At 47.0% G+C, this 17039-nt stretch overlaps 3 protein-coding genes across 5 annotated transcripts in view; 2 read left to right on the forward strand and 1 right to left on the reverse strand.

Annotated features, from left to right (window-relative positions):
- The window catches only part of LOC102083097 (nuclear GTPase SLIP-GC), a 70411-nt gene that overhangs the window by 20051 nt on the left and 33321 nt on the right, over positions 1 to 17039 (reverse strand). The window lies entirely within an intron of this gene.
- LOC109200184 (uncharacterized) lies at positions 114 to 9760 on the forward strand. Of its 2 annotated transcripts, none has more exons than XM_025906224.1 (2): positions 114 to 824; positions 6837 to 9760. In XM_025906224.1, exon 2 carries the CDS (start codon positions 7237 to 7239, stop codon positions 9190 to 9192), a length of 1956 nt encoding a protein of 651 aa, XP_025762009.1. In that variant the 5' UTR covers positions 114 to 824; positions 6837 to 7236; the 3' UTR covers positions 9193 to 9760. The 2 variants fall into 2 exon arrangements, with proteins under 2 accessions (XP_025762009.1, XP_025762010.1); XM_025906225.1 differs by having other exon boundaries at positions 6847 to 9760.
- Positions 1391 to 2977, forward strand: LOC109200185 (uncharacterized). Of its 2 annotated transcripts, none has more exons than XM_019355671.2 (2): positions 1391 to 1559; positions 2236 to 2977. In XM_019355671.2, coding segments are annotated over exons 1-2 (735 nt in total). In that variant the 5' UTR covers positions 1391 to 1558; the 3' UTR covers positions 2970 to 2977. The 2 variants fall into 2 exon arrangements, with proteins under 2 accessions (XP_019211216.1, XP_019211215.1); XM_019355670.2 differs by having other exon boundaries at positions 1391 to 1553; positions 2230 to 2977.

A 17039-nucleotide genomic window follows, 5' to 3' on the forward strand; every position in this document is an offset into this window, starting at 1 on the left:
AATACATTCAGGCCTATGCTTAACTCTGGTTCTAGGTTATATGTGATATATATGTGTTTTGTAAGCATGTGTGCGATCTCTCTTAAGCTCCCGGCTTCTTAACTGTTAAGAGATTTTGTTTAATGTCTTATTAAATAACATGCTTTCCCTAAAATAGGTTTGCGAATGTACAATGATGTTCATATATTTTATACTACATGTATCTTGCCACTACACATGCACGTGAGCCTTGCTGACTTCTGAAAATGACTGGCATAAGGAGGGTGCCACAGGAAACCTCACCTTTGCTGAGTTTGCTGAGTCTGCCGTTGGGAACAGGAACCAACTGGCTTCTGTTGCCCTTAAGATAGGCTTGACCAGTTCCTTACTGACAGTTGAACGTATATGTTTTATGCTTGTGTAAGGAGTGGTATGTTATCTCTTCCTACATGTGTCTGTGACGCAAACATGCTTGAGTATAAATAAAGCTGACTCCAAAGCCTCGGGGTGAGTATCGCCCGATCACTCACCCGTGCGCACGTAGTTCTCTGAACAAAACTCTGACTGTTTTGTATTCCTTCAATGTGTTTTATAATGTCTTACCACTGACATTTAATTGGTCCTTTGAGCCGGATTTATTGATTGATATTATTATATCATCTAACTATTCACAGACGGAGCCGCCGGATCCTGACGTCGTGACTACCTGCACTGTAAACCACCGCTTCTAGCGAAGCAAGGAAAAGCCCAGAGTCGTAAATTCGCCTATTGGCCAGTGTCTTATACAGGTCCACGACGACAGGACTCGGTGACGCCGGGAAAAAGAACACAGCGCAACATTGAAGGTGAATATAAAGCAGCCAGAAACACTTTGCGTTGAATAATCGATTTTTAGGCTGACACTGCTCAAAGTAGAAGGTCCTGTGTGGACCAAAAGGACAGACGTGTCCCATTGTAAAACGTCCTGTGTGGACCGGGCCCTGTGTGGACCCGCACGTAAACGCTCGCCTGTGTAAGACGGGATAATTCGCCCTGTGTGGGCCCATTCCGCAACAAAAGTAAAGGTTGGTAGCTAGTGGTTTATTTCACTAACGAGAGTGTCAAATAAAAATAGGATTTTTGTTTTTTAAAGCGCGCTGAATGTTTGTTGAGGAGTAAGTGCTTCATTGAATAGGAACTCTAGGCTCCTGCACTACTCCTAGTGTTTTCCTGTGAGTACTGAATGGTGAGGAAGAGAAAGGTTGCGCATCAACGCATAAAAATTAAGTCCGCCCTGAATTTAGTTCAGGGTAGAAGGCTGACTTAATAAACCTCCTCTGACTCTAGTGCCAGAACGTCTCACAGTGTGTGTGTTGGTAGTATTAATAAATCAATAAAAATATATTAATAAATCAATAAAAATAGTATTAATAAATCAATAAAATAGTATTAATAAATAAATAAAAATATAAATATTGCATCGACTAAATAAAATTAGAAATGGGCAACAAATCCACAAAACCCGAATTAACACCCGACGAACAGTGGATGGAGGGAAAACACCCAGGTGCAGGTCAAATAAGTGCAGATAGATGGAGAAACCCCAAAAACAAAACTAATTGCACTGCCTGGGACGGGACTGCCAACCCCGCCCCAATACAACAGCTGCACAAGTGCCTGCAGGAAGAAATAGGGAAAACTAGCGGAAAGAAAAAGGATTTGCGAATGTTTGAATATGTGAGCTTTTTTGTACCATGGCAGGAGGAAAGTAAAAGGCGTGAGGATAAGAGAAAAGAGAAGCAAAACAAACAGAGCGAAAAACCAGCTACTGAGACAGTAAACCCCCTCCTTATCAGCCACCTCCCCCTGCCTCAGCCCCCCCAGATAGTGAGCAACCACCAAAACTTTATCCCCCAGTCTCAAAGAATCCCTTTGTGAAACCACAAGACCCCTATGCTGCAGCTAGGCAACAGCTTAATTCAACCGCACATGAAAACCCATCCACTCTAGGGTTTCCACCACCGCTGTTCCCACCCACACTGGGTCAATTTCCGTTAATCCAGGTACCAAATCCCAATTTTGGCCGAGTAACTGGTCCTGCGGTCGACGGTGTGATCCCCAGGGATCCGAACGCGTTCACATACACATATCAACCGTGGACAGCTGAGGATCGGAAAAATGTGTTAAAGGATGTTCCCCCTTTAAACGAGGGACACCAACAGTGGAGGGACGCAGTAGACATAATACGCTCCAATTGGCTGTTAAACGGCAGAGAAATGCTACAGGTGCTCCAGGACTTATTGGGCCTGAAGCTGGCCCGGGTCCGAGGAGAGTACACAGGTAACGGGGCGGACGGGGAGGCTTTAAGAGGCGATGATTTAATTCAGGCATTAAACCCAGTTTATGAGAGGATAAGAACCATTCTGGCACCTAGGCCAGATTATGGAAAAATAGGAGAAACAAAGCAAAATGAAAACGAGTCTGCCTCTGACTTCCTGGATAGACTACGGCCAGTTTTCAGACAAAACTCAGGTCTAGAATATGATGAGGGCGTGAACACCCCTTTCGAACAACAGTTAAAAAACGCGTTTCTAAAAGGCCTCCTCCCAAAAGTCCGCGCCCACGTAGATAAACACTGGGTCACTCAAAATACTGGAAGCTTAGCTGATGCCCTACAGCATGCAGAGCACGCAGTAAAAGTGCAGAAAAACAAAGCAGCACAAACCGGAGTTTTTGTAGTAACAACAGAGGGAGGCATCGTCGCTTATGCGGGGAAAAATCCACAGCAAAGAGGGAAAGGTAGGAAACAAAACACAGGCGATAAAGAAAGGCACAAAAGGTGCTATAACTGCGACAAAGAAGGTCATTTTGCTAGAGATTGTAGGAACAAGCCTAGAGACCGAAGAGATAGACGCGACCGCAGAGAAGGCAGAGACAGAGATAGATATGAGCGCTCAGATAGACGAGATAGGCAGGACAGCGAAGAGGAGGAAGACAGTGGAGAAATGTGACTAGACTCCCGCCCAAAGCTCAGCGCAACAACAGCAGGGATAGTACAGAAATTTTCAACATACACCAACTGCTGTTGGGCTCTGAACACAAACCCGAAGTGACAATCCACATAAATGGCAAACCGTACCTCATGTTGTGCGACACAGGAGCCTGCATGACCGTGCTGAGGGAGGAGCCACCGCGAACATATTTTTCAAAAGACGCTCGCGTTGTGACCTCCGCTTTAGGGCACACCACAACACAGTTGCTGACGCGAAAACTAGATTTCCTACACTCAGATAGTAATAGATGCTGTAAATTACAATGCATTATCGATTCCAGCTGTCCTGTAAACTTACTGGGGCGAGATGGTTTAATGAAGCTAAAAATAGGTGTGGTGCCTGAGAGCAATGGCATGAGAGCAGAACTCATGCTCTCTGAAACCCATGAACTAACATGTCATTCAGAGCCACACTATTATTGGACACTGGACCTGCCACCATTACCCCAGCTGGTTGCTACAGCTGAGCGCTATCTGCCCAGCTCATCATCTACCATGTCATTTAATGAGCTGCACAATACCATACGTTTTAAACAAACACCAGGCCCCGATTCGGAGTATGACACACAGGTCCATCGTTTAGGACCTCAAAAGCTAACACTGCAACATCTCTACGTCACAAACAGTGGAAACGCAGTGTGTTCAGTGATACAGCCCCCTAAGGTCAGAGAGTTAAATCGAATGCTTATTCCACATGTTTCTGTAGCAAAAAGCCCAGAAACTCAATGGAAAGACCTGGCCACCATCCTTAAACGAGTACAAAACGATCATTATGAGAAAACTGAAGAAACACACGGAGGCTGGCTCCAGGGCCGCAGAACTGGTTGTATGAGATATACTCTAGGATGGGTGCTAAACACACAGCCCAGTACCCACCTGGATACCTCCCCGGCCACATGCTATGTGATCGAGGAGGCAGAATGATTTATCCTAACACCCGTCGAGAACGCGGAAATAAAAATGCTTCCATCATCATTGTGGTCAAAAGGACCCACAGACGTAGGCTTAATAAAAAATGCTGACCCAGTAAAAGTAAAAATCATCTCAAAACACAGACCGATGAAACCACAATACCCACTCTCTGCAGAAGCTAGAGACGGCATACGCCCAGTAATAGCAGACATGGAGAAAGCAGGAATCCTGATCAAAACAACAAAAACAACATGTAACACGCCGATATTTCCAGTGAAAAAAGCAAATACAGGAAAATATAGGCTAGTACATGATTTAAGAGCAATAAACGACATCACTGAACAAATACCACCAATAGTGGCAAATCCACACACAATTTTGAACCAAGTGTCACCACGGGAACAATGGTTCTCAGTAATTGACCTGTCAAACGCTTTCTTCTCAGTACCATTACACCCCGAGTCACGTGGGCTGTTTGGCTTCACATTTGATGGCCAAAGATACACTTATACACGGCTGCCACAGGGTTTCCAAAACAGCCCCACTCTATACGCTGAAGCCCTGAAACAGTCAATGTCCTCCTGCACTCTGCCTGCTCCAGGACAGTTCCTACTTTACGTAGACGACATCCTGGTAACCGGAAACACGCAGGAAGGTTGCAGGACGAACACTCTAGTGGTGCTGAGACACCTCGCAGAACAGGGACACAAAGTCTCACAACATAAATTGCAACTATGGCAACCTAAGGTCACATACCTGGGTCATGAACTAACAGGTCAGGGTCGAAGGTTATTAGACAGCAGGAAAACGGCGGTGCAAACTGCCCCAAAACCACTAACAAAACAACAAATGATGAGTTTCCTCGGCCTCTGCAATTTTGGCAGAAGTTGGATTCCGGAGTACGCTCTCAGGGTCCAACCCCTGCAAGACCTTATCTATGGGAAAAATATGGCCCTGAAGGATAAACTGACCTGGACTGCTGAAGCAGAAGCTGCCTTCACCAATCTAAAACTGGCTTTACAAACGAGCACGGTTCTAGCATTTCCAGACTATGATAAACCTTTCTATTTACACGTGGACGGAAATTCTGGATATATGAAAGCTGTGCTAACCCAAGCATTTGGGATAAACAACGTCCACTTGCATTTTATTCTTGCAAATTAGACTCAGTGGCCTCAGGCCTACCAACCTGTGTACAAGCCTGTGCAGCAGCAGCAGAAGCAGTAAAAAGTCAGCAGACATCATACTCGGCCACCCGTTAATAGTCAAGGTCCCACACGCAGTGACCTCAATTCTATTACAAGCAAACCTATCATATTTGACACATGCCAGACAGCTGTCATATGTAGGAATATTATTGTCACAGTCACACATAAATATAGAGAAATGTGGTCAGTTGAACCCAAGCACCCTACTTCCTGCGGAAACGGATGGTGACACGCATAGCTGCCTACATAAACTTGATGAGGAAACGAAACCAAGAGCAGATATATACAGCTTGCCGCAAACAACCTTCGCAGATATCTTTGTAGATGGCTCTGCTAGCAAAGATGAAACTAGAAGAAACTGTGTGGGTTACGCAGTAACCACGATTGACACTGTCATCGAGGCACGACCTCTACCTTCCACACATTCGGCACAAAGTGCGGAACTAATAGCAGTTATCCGTGCCTGCGAACTACATAAAGATAAAGATATTAACATTCACACAGACAGTCAGTATGTCTTTGCTGCAGTACACCATTTCGCAAAAATATGGCAAAATAGGGGCATGATCACCTCCACAGGGGCACCAGTACAACATGGCAGTCATCTGAAAAAATTACTAGAAGTAATCACATTACCCAGAAAATTAGCACTGTGCAAATGTGCTGCACATCAAAAAGATGACTCTTACATCACTAAAGGAAATAACTTTGCAGATAAAGCAGCAAAAGAAGCTGCACAGCAAAAAACAAATGTTCTTACATTAACCTCGTGCTCCCTGATACCAATAGAAGTCCTTAAAAACGAACAAAAGGCGGCGCCGCAAAATGAAAAATCCTCGTGGTTAAAAGATGGCGCAATTCTGAAAGATGATATCATGACATGTAATGGGAAACCTATTCTACCTAAATCCCTACATAAAACAGCAGCATTAGTGACACATGGGCATTGCCATTTGTCAACAGCAGGGATGGTAGATATTCTTTCTAAACAATTCTACTCAAAAATTTTGAAAACTCAGCTAAAGCATATATAAGAACATGCATGATATGCCAAAAACATAATGCACAGGGAAATTTAAGGCCAAAGAGAGGCCATTTCCCAACACCGCCACATCCTTTTCATACGATACACATGGATTTTATCCAATTACATAAACACCAACAAGTAGAATATGCACTAGTAATCATAGACGTATTCTCAAAGTGGCCAGAGATCTACCCAGTGAAGAAAAATGATGCAATCTCGGTGGCAAAATGTTTGTGTAATCATTTTATCCCAACATATGGAATACCAAATCTAATAAGATCTGACAATGGCACACACTTTGTAAATGAAGTAATATCAAAAGTCTCCGAAGCGCTAGGTTTCAGCATAAAACATCACTGCTCATACCACCCACAGAGTGCAGGGCTGGTAGAAAGAACCAATGGCACTATAAAACAAAGGTTAAGGAAATGCATGGAGGAAACTGGTTGCCCATGGCCTGAATGTGTAGGTCTGGTCAAAATGTGGATGAGACTAACACAAGGATCACAGAAATTAACACCCTTCGAAATAGTACATGGGCGACCCTTTCCTCTACCCATTACAAGTGAACCGATAGATAAATCCATAAGAGAAACAACGCTGGCAGAATGGATGACGAAACTGTTGGAAAACAAGGAAATAGTTTTGAACAATCAACTGCCGAGTGATTCTTTTTCAGTCTCTTCCAGGTTGAAACCAGGGGATTGGATCCTGATAAAAGTGCTCCAGAGGAAAAACTGGTCCTCCCCGAGGTGGGAAGGACCCTACCAAGTCCTCCTGGCCACACCAACAGCCTGCAAAATTGCTGAACGCCCCTCCTGGATCCACCAAAACCACACGAAGAAGGTCGAACTACTCCAGGATTCATCGACGTCAGCCTAAAGTGAGCAACAGCCTAGATTCCAGTCCTCCCTAACCTCCGGTGTTCGCTCGGTGGGGAGTAGGGTGATCAGTGGCAACACTTGGAATCCCACTCCTCTGGCTGAGGTCTACTCACCAGGGGCCCTGGGAGTGACAAGGGGTCGAGAAGAAACTCACTCACAAAACAAAGAAGATCTAAAGACACCAAAAGTGCTGCAATGACACTTGTCATCACAGTACTATGTACACTCTTGTGGTTGGTGGCCATCAAGAGCCAGGTGAATGGATTCAACCCCTGTAACGGAACGGCCGCAACACAGGTCAAAACCACAGCAGACCTGTACCTGTGTTACAACCAAACTAGCTTCTCGTCAACAGTATGGATTCCCCTGAACTCATTCCATATCGGAGGATACTTAGGGAGCCAGTGGCCTGGATATGACTGGTACCTGTCAAGCTCAGATGCCACCAACCCAGGCTGGGACACAGTCTTCACCTATACTGGAAACGACTGGACACCAACGCCAACACAAGGATCTGCTAGAAATTTGTCTGAACAGCTGAATCTGACTAAGACAAACACGCATCTGGTGGTCAACTTCCACACAACAAGCCACCCACTACTGGAAAACCCACCTAAATCACAGAAGAGGACCTATGTGGTTCCACAGACGTCATCATCACACACTGGAACATTGGCGGGCAGCTCTAGCTGCTACCACCTAACCTTGTTCATATATAAGAGTGGTAAAGACCCCCACCATTTCTTATCTATATGTAACAACCTCACCAGGAATGAAGAAAGCAACGCCAATACGACCACCGTCACAAGCAGCGGCCCCGCCTTGACCAAAGGGCCACTCTCAACATCTATGACCACAGTAGTCATAGCCGGACCAGAACTGGAAGCCGACGACTGGTTTAGAATTACCACAGGCATTTCAGGACATTCCAATAACTGGCTATTGCTGGCAGAACAGGCAGCTCGAGATGCCAACGATGACTGTATGGTCTGCCTAGGGCCACGACCAACACTAAGAGTAGTACCTGCGCCGATTGAAGAACAATGCCTGGTAAAGGTCATGAACTCCACTAACATAGAAGACATCAACTGCACGAAGTGGGATAAGATCTTTCCTTTAACAGGACCGGAGAAGAGAAAACCTATATTTGCACGAGACGTTACAGCGACCAATCACACCTGTATCAACATGACCGGACCAGGTGAGTGCATAGGCACGCTGAACGACTCAAGCTGCCTGACTCTCACAGACGTGGACCCCCTATTCAACCCAGTGAGCAGAGCTGACATCTGGTGGTGGTGTGGAGATCCACAAATCTACGATCGACTGCCCAGGAATAAGACCGGAATGTGTGGCCTGATATCTCTCCTACTACCAGTTCAGGTTATAAAGCTTTCAGTGATTGACATCACCATGAATGCTGAACGACAATGGTTTGCAAGCCGGAAGAAAAGATCGGCTCCAGCCCCAGCGCAACCTGAGCCCGATCCAACGTATATAGACGCCATAGGAGTCCCCAGAGGAGTACCAGATGAATACAAACTAGTGGACCAGGTGGCTGCTGGTTTCGAGTCATCAGTATGCTGGTGGTGCACTATCAACAAAAACGTGGACAGAATAAACTATGTTCACTATAACGTGCAGCGATTAGGCAATCTGACCATGTCCGGACTCCATGCAGTAGCTGAGCAACTGAGAGCCACATCCCTAATGTCGTTCCAGAATAGGGTCGCACTGGACATGCTCCTGAGTGAAAAGAATGGGGTATGTTCAATGTTTGGAGAACAATGCTGCACATTCATACCCAACAATACAGCGGCGGATGGAAGCCTCACCAGAGCCCTGGAGGGTTTAAAGACCCTAAATGAAAAAATGAAAGAACATTCGGGAGTCGACACTTCGATGTGGGACAGCTGGATGGATATGTTCGGGAAGTACCGTACTCTGGTGTCATCAATTCTAGTGTCCATGGCTGTGTTTGCAGCAATACTCACTCTATGTGGATGTTGTTGTATTCCCTGCATTAGAGCATTAATCAACAGACTCATAGCAACTGCCATCACACCACATGTTACGTTTCACCAAGAGACGATGATGTTGCTTACACATCAGGACCGAAACACAGACTTTGAAGAAGAAGACAATTTTTAATTATTGTCAACAAAGTGAAAACAAACCTAAATGTTGATCATATCAATTTTACTAAATGATACTCTGGTTGAAAATGTATACACAAGTGACTAGAAGTTGAAGTATGTAAAAAATATTTGAACAACAGCAGGGAATGTTAAGAGATTTTGTTTAATGTCTTATTAAATAACATGCTTTCCCTAAAATAGGTTTGCGAATGTACAATGATGTTCATATATTTTATACTACATGTATCTTGCCACTACACATGCACGTGAGCCTTGCTGACTTCTGAAAATGACTGGCATAAGGAGGGTGCCACAGGAAACCTCACCTTTGCTGAGTTTGCTGAGTCTGCCGTTGGGAACAGGAACCAACTGGCTTCTGTTGCCCTTAAGATAGGCTTGACCAGTTCCTTACTGACAGTTGAACGTATATGTTTTATGCTTGTGTAAGGAGTGGTATGTTATCTCTTCCTACATGTGTCTGTGACGCAAACATGCTTGAGTATAAATAAAGCTGACTCCAAAGCCTCGGGGTGAGTATCGCCCGATCACTCACCCGTGCGCACGTAGTTCTCTGAACAAAACTCTGACTGTTTTGTATTCCTTCAATGTGTTTTATAATGTCTTACCACTGACATTAACCAATGTGTCACCCAGACAGTCACGCTGAATGAAGCTTGAGACCTTTAATTACCTGGGAAAGCTTCAACTCCTTATGAGCACAGGACTGCAATGTGTGTATAAAGACATAGTAATACTGAAAGTGGTTATGCTGCACCTGTAATAAGGATTAATATGGTGTCAGTGTGTTAAATGATTATTCTGGTGTCCGGGTATTAACTGTCACCTGGCCAGCTTAAAGCTATACGAGATAATATTAATGCTGATTAATATGCTATCTAATATATTGTAGCAGTAAAGCAATTTCCTCTTTTCCACAATCCTCCTTTTGACCTCTTGACCACAAGAGGTCACTACACCGGGTGCTGTGTCACTCCTCGGCCCACTCAGTCATTTCCATCTCCATCAATGGCATCATGGACACCGGGGTCACCGCCCCGGGATCCACTGCCCTCGTAATTACCTTTTCCAACAACCCTCTGGCACAAGGAATGAGACAGCATCCACAGGTGACCAAAATCCCTAAAAAAGCAGATATAGAAAGCATTGCAGACATCACAAACCCTTTCCACTGCCCGAACACGGATGTCAGCCAACCCTCAAAGGGATTCTCAATCCCTGAGTCTTCATGCATGGTCCTGGACAAAGTTTTAAGGCCCTCCAGAGCTCGAGTAACTGAGCCATCTGGGGCTGTATTGTTTGGGATGAAGGTACAGCACATGTCACCAAACATAGCACAGACTCCGCCCCTTTCTGCGAGGACCATGTCGAGAGCTAGTCTGTTTTGGACCCCCATTAATGAGGTCGGACCCAACTGTTCTACTACTCCCACGAAGGCATCCCTGGTTAGGTTTGAGAGTCTCAGCACATTATAATGAACGTAGTTTATCCTGTCCACATTCTTGTTTGGGGTCACTGGAAAAAGAGCAGAGATTATTGGTAAGTTTTCAAAACCAGCTGCTATTGGATCTACCAGTTTATACTCGTTGGGGACTCCCCTGGGCACTCCTATGCAGTCAATCCATGTGGGTGAATCCATTCTGGGATCGTATACATGTGTTCCCTGAGTGCTTCTTTTACTCAATATGTGTCTCTTACGTCTGGCTGCCAATATGCGTGTGTTTCTTTCGGGCATGACTTTCACTTTGTTGCCAATTAATGTCAGTGGGGCTCCCAACCTTACCATTGCACACGTCCCAACACTTCCCAGAGGAACACGGACCAGGAGAGTTCTCTGCCCACAATAATAATATAGCCCACTTCTTGCCCAGTTGCCAATTAATGTAGTTGAATGATTTTTCATATTGGTGGTTCTCCCTGTGATTGTCACAGAGCACCAAGTGGGGTCAATATCTCCCAGCGTGTATCTCTGTTTATCTGTAGAGAACTTAAAGCACGTATAGTTATCCTTTTTGGGTCTAAATGGTCCTGCCTGTGTCTGCTTGTCAATTGGTGGGAAGAGGCTGGCCAGAATTGAACAGTTGCCAGTACTCACCGCTTCTCTCGTAAGTCGCAGCATACAGTCGTACCCCCACTTGTCCCCTGGATACAGTGGAGCAGGCTCTGTAAACAAACGCGGCCTAGCTGAGGCACAAGCAACACAGTTAGACACTTGTTGTTCTTTAGCATTTTGGGCCACCCAGTCCAGCCAGAGGTTACTGTCACTGAACCCGGTGGCACGCTCAATTAGATCCTGCGGCTTCAGCCTAGTGTAATCGACCGTCAGCACTCGTCTACCTTTTGGTTCATGTTCCTCTGGTGTAGTGGTTGGCAACCCGTCCCCTCCTTTTCCTGTAATGTTCGTAACAAAATTTGTGACATTATTAGACATGGGATTCACTAAGTTTATCCTAATTAATCCGATCGGATCTGTCCCCGAGACATCTGCACCGATTACCAGGTAGAACACGTTTCCTGGGCTCTGTGACCTGGGCAGGGTGTCCCAGGGACCCAGAGAAAGTGTGATAGGGTTTTGGGCAGTAGAAAAATCCCTCTGAATGGCTATTCCCTTCAACCCCTCAGGCACCTGTGGCTGCCACCCTACTCCGGTCCAACTTACCACGTTCCCCCAGCCAGGGGCGCACCACTGTGCCGCTGTGTATGACGCCAGCACAGGGCGGATACCCCGGCTGGAATGAGGATTCCCTCCCCTTGTGCAAACGTAAGGGTGGCTGCACACCCACACGTCATATCCCCTCCAGCTGCTGTTTGCTCCTTCACAGTTAATCACTTCACATAGATCAAACGTGTATGAACTCGCGGACCCTTTAACGTAGTCCAGTTCCATGCCATTATATGCGCTGAGACACTCATCCCCTTTACCTGACACCTCACGCTTGGGTCTTTTCAGCGGCCCCGTTTCGGTGTTCGGTTTTTCAGTCAGTGATGGGCTGGGCTGACCTCCGTGCTCAGGTGGGCTGCGCCGGGCTATCTGCCAAAAATACAGAAGCAGACAAATACCCAAAACTAATACTATCTTATATAGAAGCCATGTGGTTGTGAGAAGCATTTTTACCAATTTCCTCTCCTCCCGCTTCTTTCTACGTGCCTGTAAGTCAAATCTGTGCATGGTGTCGTGTGAAATGTGTATTGCTGACATAAAGATTCCTTTGTTTTCTTTTTTTTTTTTTTTTCTAATTTGTTACCACTCCTTTGCGTTGGCGTGGGGATCTCCTCTTTGGCTGCTCTTCTTGCTTCGGCCTCCCAGGTAGACTGCTGGTCGGCCCGTTGCACGGGTGAGAGGATTTATTTTGCCTCTGGCTGTCGTCAGCACCCGTGTTCTGTGGAGCCGGGTCGTTGTCTACCAAGCTCTCGTCCGCTGCAGCACACTGCGTCCAATGGAACCAGGTGTCGCCTTTCCCTTTCAGTCGGACCGCTGTGTTGGTCCTGGCGGCTACCTCATACGGACCTGTCCAGCGGGGCTCTTTCCACTTCCGCTTGATGACTTTCAGCCACACTGCTTTTGCGTCTGGGACCTCCCCTCCTGCTGTTGGTCCTCCAGAGGTAACCTGTTTTGTGAAACTGGACACAAGAGCTTTCAACTCATTAAAATATTCAGCATGAGACCTGTTACTTTTTCTGGGCTGCTCCACCGGGACCATTGTCCAGGGCGCCGGAAACTGCCGTCCTGTCAGCAGCTCGTAAGGCGTGAAACCTGTAGATTGGTTAACAGAGCATCTTATGGTCATCAAAGCAATGGGCAGGGCTGCCAACCAATTCAACCCTGTCTGTGCACATATTTTAGCCAGTTTGTTCTTCAAATTTAGGTTCATTCTTTCTACTTTCCCTTGCGATTGAGGGTGGTACACTGTCCCGAATTTATGCTGAACCCCCAACATTCTCTCCACCTCTGCTAAATCCTGATTTCTAAAATGGGTACCGTTATCTGATCTAATTCTCTTAGGAAACCCATGCCTTGGGATGTAGTGGTTAATCAAACATTTAATCACACTCTTTGCATCCTCTCTTTTGGTCGCCCATGCCTCTGGCCAGCCGGTCAGAGCATCCACACATACCAACAAATACCTGACTCCTCCTGGACCTGGATCTACCATGTCGGTGAAATCAATCACAATTTCTTCTCCTGGTCTCTCTGGCATGAGAAACTTACCTGTTTCTGGCTTCACCGCTGGCTTTGGATTGTGTGCCCCGCAAATTAGACAGGTTCGGGCTCTCTCTTTTATCATGTTTCTCAGATCCGGGTGCCACCAGTGGCACAAGTTTCTCTCCATCTGTGTCACTCCTACGTGGCCAAGTCCATGCGCCTCGCTTACTTTCTTTTCAGCCAGCTTAGCTGTCAGAACCGGTCGCCCGTGGGGTCCTCACCACAGACCTCTTTCTTTCCGGGCTCCTCGGTTCTCCCACACCTCCTTTTCCTCTTGGGTGGCTTCTTCCTGAGCTTGTCTGGCTTCCTCTAACACATCGATGTTTGGTTCCTCCTCCGCAGTGACCTCCACCATTTGCCTTCGTCCTTTGTAGCCTGCGGCTTCTTTTACGGCTTCATCTGCTTTCTGGTTCCCTTTGGCCACCATTGTGTTTTCTTGAGAGTGTCCTTTGCATTTTATGATACTTACCTCGCCTGGGTCATTCAGAGCTTCTTCCAGTTCTTCCATTTCCCTCTTATGGCATATTGGGGCATTAGTTGCTGTTCTGAAACCTGCTCTCTTCCATTGAGCAAGTTCCACGTGAGCTGCTCCAAACGCATAAGCTGAATCAGTGTAAATGTTCACCTTCATGTCCTTGGCCAGTCTGAGGGCTCGAGTCAGAGCTATTACTTCAGCTCTCTGTGCTGACTGTTGGCCCTCAATTCTTCCGGCTTCTTTCACTTCATAGTGTTGTCCTCTTCTGCAAACCACAGCGTAGCCTGCTTTCAATCCTTCTTCATCACGGTGACAGCAGCCATCTGTAAACCAGTCTTCAGCTCCGGGGATGGGGTCCGCCTTCAGATCTTCTCTAACTTTCTCTTCAGCTTCAGCTCTTTTGGCGCAGTCGTGTGGTTCCCCTGACCCCATCAAGTCCGCCATGTTTATTCCCTCATGTGTAAATGTCAGATTTGGAGCGTCTAGGACTTTGCTCAACCTCTGTTGTGTCAGTGGTGTCATGGTGAAGGCTTGTGAGTTCACATATGCTACTACACTATGTGTGGTGAGCACTTTAAGTGGATGTTCTCTCACTACATGTGCTGTTTTCTGAATGATTTTTGCTACCCCAGCTGCGTGTTGTGTGCACGTGGGATGCCTGGCCTCTGTTGGGTTTAATCTTATGCTAACATACATAAGCACATCTCTACCTCCTCCTTTTTTCTGAAACAACACCCCATTCACCACCCCACTTGTTTCAGAAACATCAAGGTAAATGGTTCGTCATAGTTGGGCGTGGCCAGGTCTGTGGCCCTTGACAGATCTTGTTTCAGTGAAATGAACGCAGTTTCTGTGGCCGGCGTCCAGGGCAATTCAGCCTTAAGGTTTCGAACGCCCACCTTTTTTATCAGGTCCCTTAAAGGGGCCGTTTTGCCTGCATAGTTAGGAATGAACTGTCTGCTATACCCTGTCAGGCCTAGAAAGGAAAGGAGCTCCTTCACAGTTCGTGGTTTTGGGTGTGTCAGAATCTGGTCTCTGTGTGTGTTCATCAAACCCACTGACCTGTGTGCGATGACTCGGCCCAGAAATGTTACTTCCGGTCGGACCAACTGCAGTTTTTCTTTACTTACTTTGAACCCACATTCTGCCAGTCGGTTCAGAACCACGAGCGAGGCTGCTGTACAGGCCGATGCTGACGGGGCTGCAATGAGAAGGTCATCAACATACTGAATTAATGTACAACCTTCAGGCAGGTGGCATGGTGACAATGCATCTTTCAGCACCTGATTGAAATGCCTGGGGACAGTGCAAAGCCTTGTGGCAGGCGTGTGTATCTGTATTTCTGGCCTCTGTATGTGAATGAAAAAATGTCCCTCAGTGACTCATGTAAGGGGAGACAAAAGAAAGCATTAGCAAGATCAATGCATGTAAACCACTTTTGGTCCCATGAGATGGCGGTTAAAGCCGTGTATGGGTTTGGCACAGGCACAGTGTCAGTGCGCAGTATGGCATTAATGGCCCTCAGATCATGCGCCATCCTGTATTTCCCTGTCCCTTGCTTCTCCACCGGCAAGATAGGTGTGTTCCAAAATGACTGTGAAGGCTCAAGCACACCTACTTTCAACAGCCTTCAATGGTTTCCGCAATTCCCTCTTCAGCTTCTGGTTTGTGTCTGTACTGTGGTCTGTGATTGGCGCCTCCGACTTTAGCTGAAACAGGACGGGTGAACATTAGCCAGGCCAACATCCGTGGGCCCTGTTGACCACAACTGTCAGGGAGCCGTGAAAGCGCTGCAACTGCGTCAGGGTGGTCTGTTTTTTCCCTGCCGTGTGTTCTTGAAATTTCTTTGTGTTCTACAACCACCGCGTCGTTAGACAGACAGGTGATACGGTAGGTTTTGCACTTAGGCGCATACCAAACATTTGGGATTTGCGTACTTTGCCACCATCCGTTTTCCAGGGCCCGCTTGACCATCGGACCCATTTCTCTAGCCTGATGACCTATGTGGACGCCAATGTGACATGAGGAGCTGAATCGGAACCCATCTCGTACCAAGGCAGTTGTTCTTCCGTTAATTTCACAGCAGCTGCAACTCCTTCCGGGCCAACATAAATGTTGTGGCAACGCACGTTCCAAATTTGACCTTCGAGGTCAGATTCAAATTGTTCTCGGTATGTGTCATCTCATCCCTATCATAAAACAGAGTGACGTGGTAAGGGTCAGCGGCGGGGTGTAGACGGCCAGGCTCATTATCCAGGGTCTCACAGCTCATATTGTCTGAGAATGCCGTCTTCCACCAGCCTTCCCCAGTAAATGTCGGCGGTAGCTTGTTCAGAGTCTTGGATCAGATATTGAGTCTTTGTATGTGTCCCCAGGCACGGGAACTGTCTGCCTCCCGGAAGAGTAACTGTGAGTCCATCTGTAGAACACATTATGGTAGCTCCCAATTTCACGAGCAGATCCCTGCCCATGAGATTTACAGGTACTGTGGTGACACTACATATTGTGCTTCAAAGTCTGTTTTCCCAGCGTGGTCAGTGCTGGAATCAGTTAGTGGCAGAGTCATGGGAACCCCAGAGAAACCAACCACGCTCACAGTGTGGTCTGAGAGAGTTGCACTGTTGGTGTGGATATAAGCGTTGAGTAGGTCGCTCCAGTGTCCACCAGGAAGGTCAGTGGTGTTCCTTCCACAGTCATAGATAGCATGGGATCTGCCAGTCCCACACCGTCCGGTTTCTCAGGGCCCCGTCAATATTGCTCTCCCTCCCAGCCCCAGTCTGCCACTGGATACTGGGCGACTGGCGCTGCACCTGGGTTAGGAGCTTGGTGTCCACTCTGTATGCACCTCTCCTCTAGGAGCTCCACGTGCTGGGCTTGGTAGCCCGCCCACGGTAGTTCAGGGGCGGTTCTGGGCAGTCCTCGCCAATGTCCTCCGCTCCGCATCTCAGACAGGCATTCCATGACGTGGAGCTGGGTTCCCCGTACCACGTGCCCTTTGTCCTCTCCCGGCGTAACCACCACGCCCTCTGTATGGTCTCGTCGCCCCCCAATTTCCCGCGGGTTGTCTCTGCCTTGGTGCATTGCGGCCAGCGGTCATCAGGATACAGGTTGGGATCCAGATCTGGCCACTCAGGCACGGGATCAGGCTGCGGCTTTGCCACCA

This window comes from Oreochromis niloticus, linkage group LG4 (assembly GCF_001858045.2).
Source record: "Oreochromis niloticus isolate F11D_XX linkage group LG4, O_niloticus_UMD_NMBU, whole genome shotgun sequence".
Classification (NCBI taxonomy): domain Eukaryota; kingdom Metazoa; phylum Chordata; class Actinopteri; order Cichliformes; family Cichlidae; genus Oreochromis; species Oreochromis niloticus.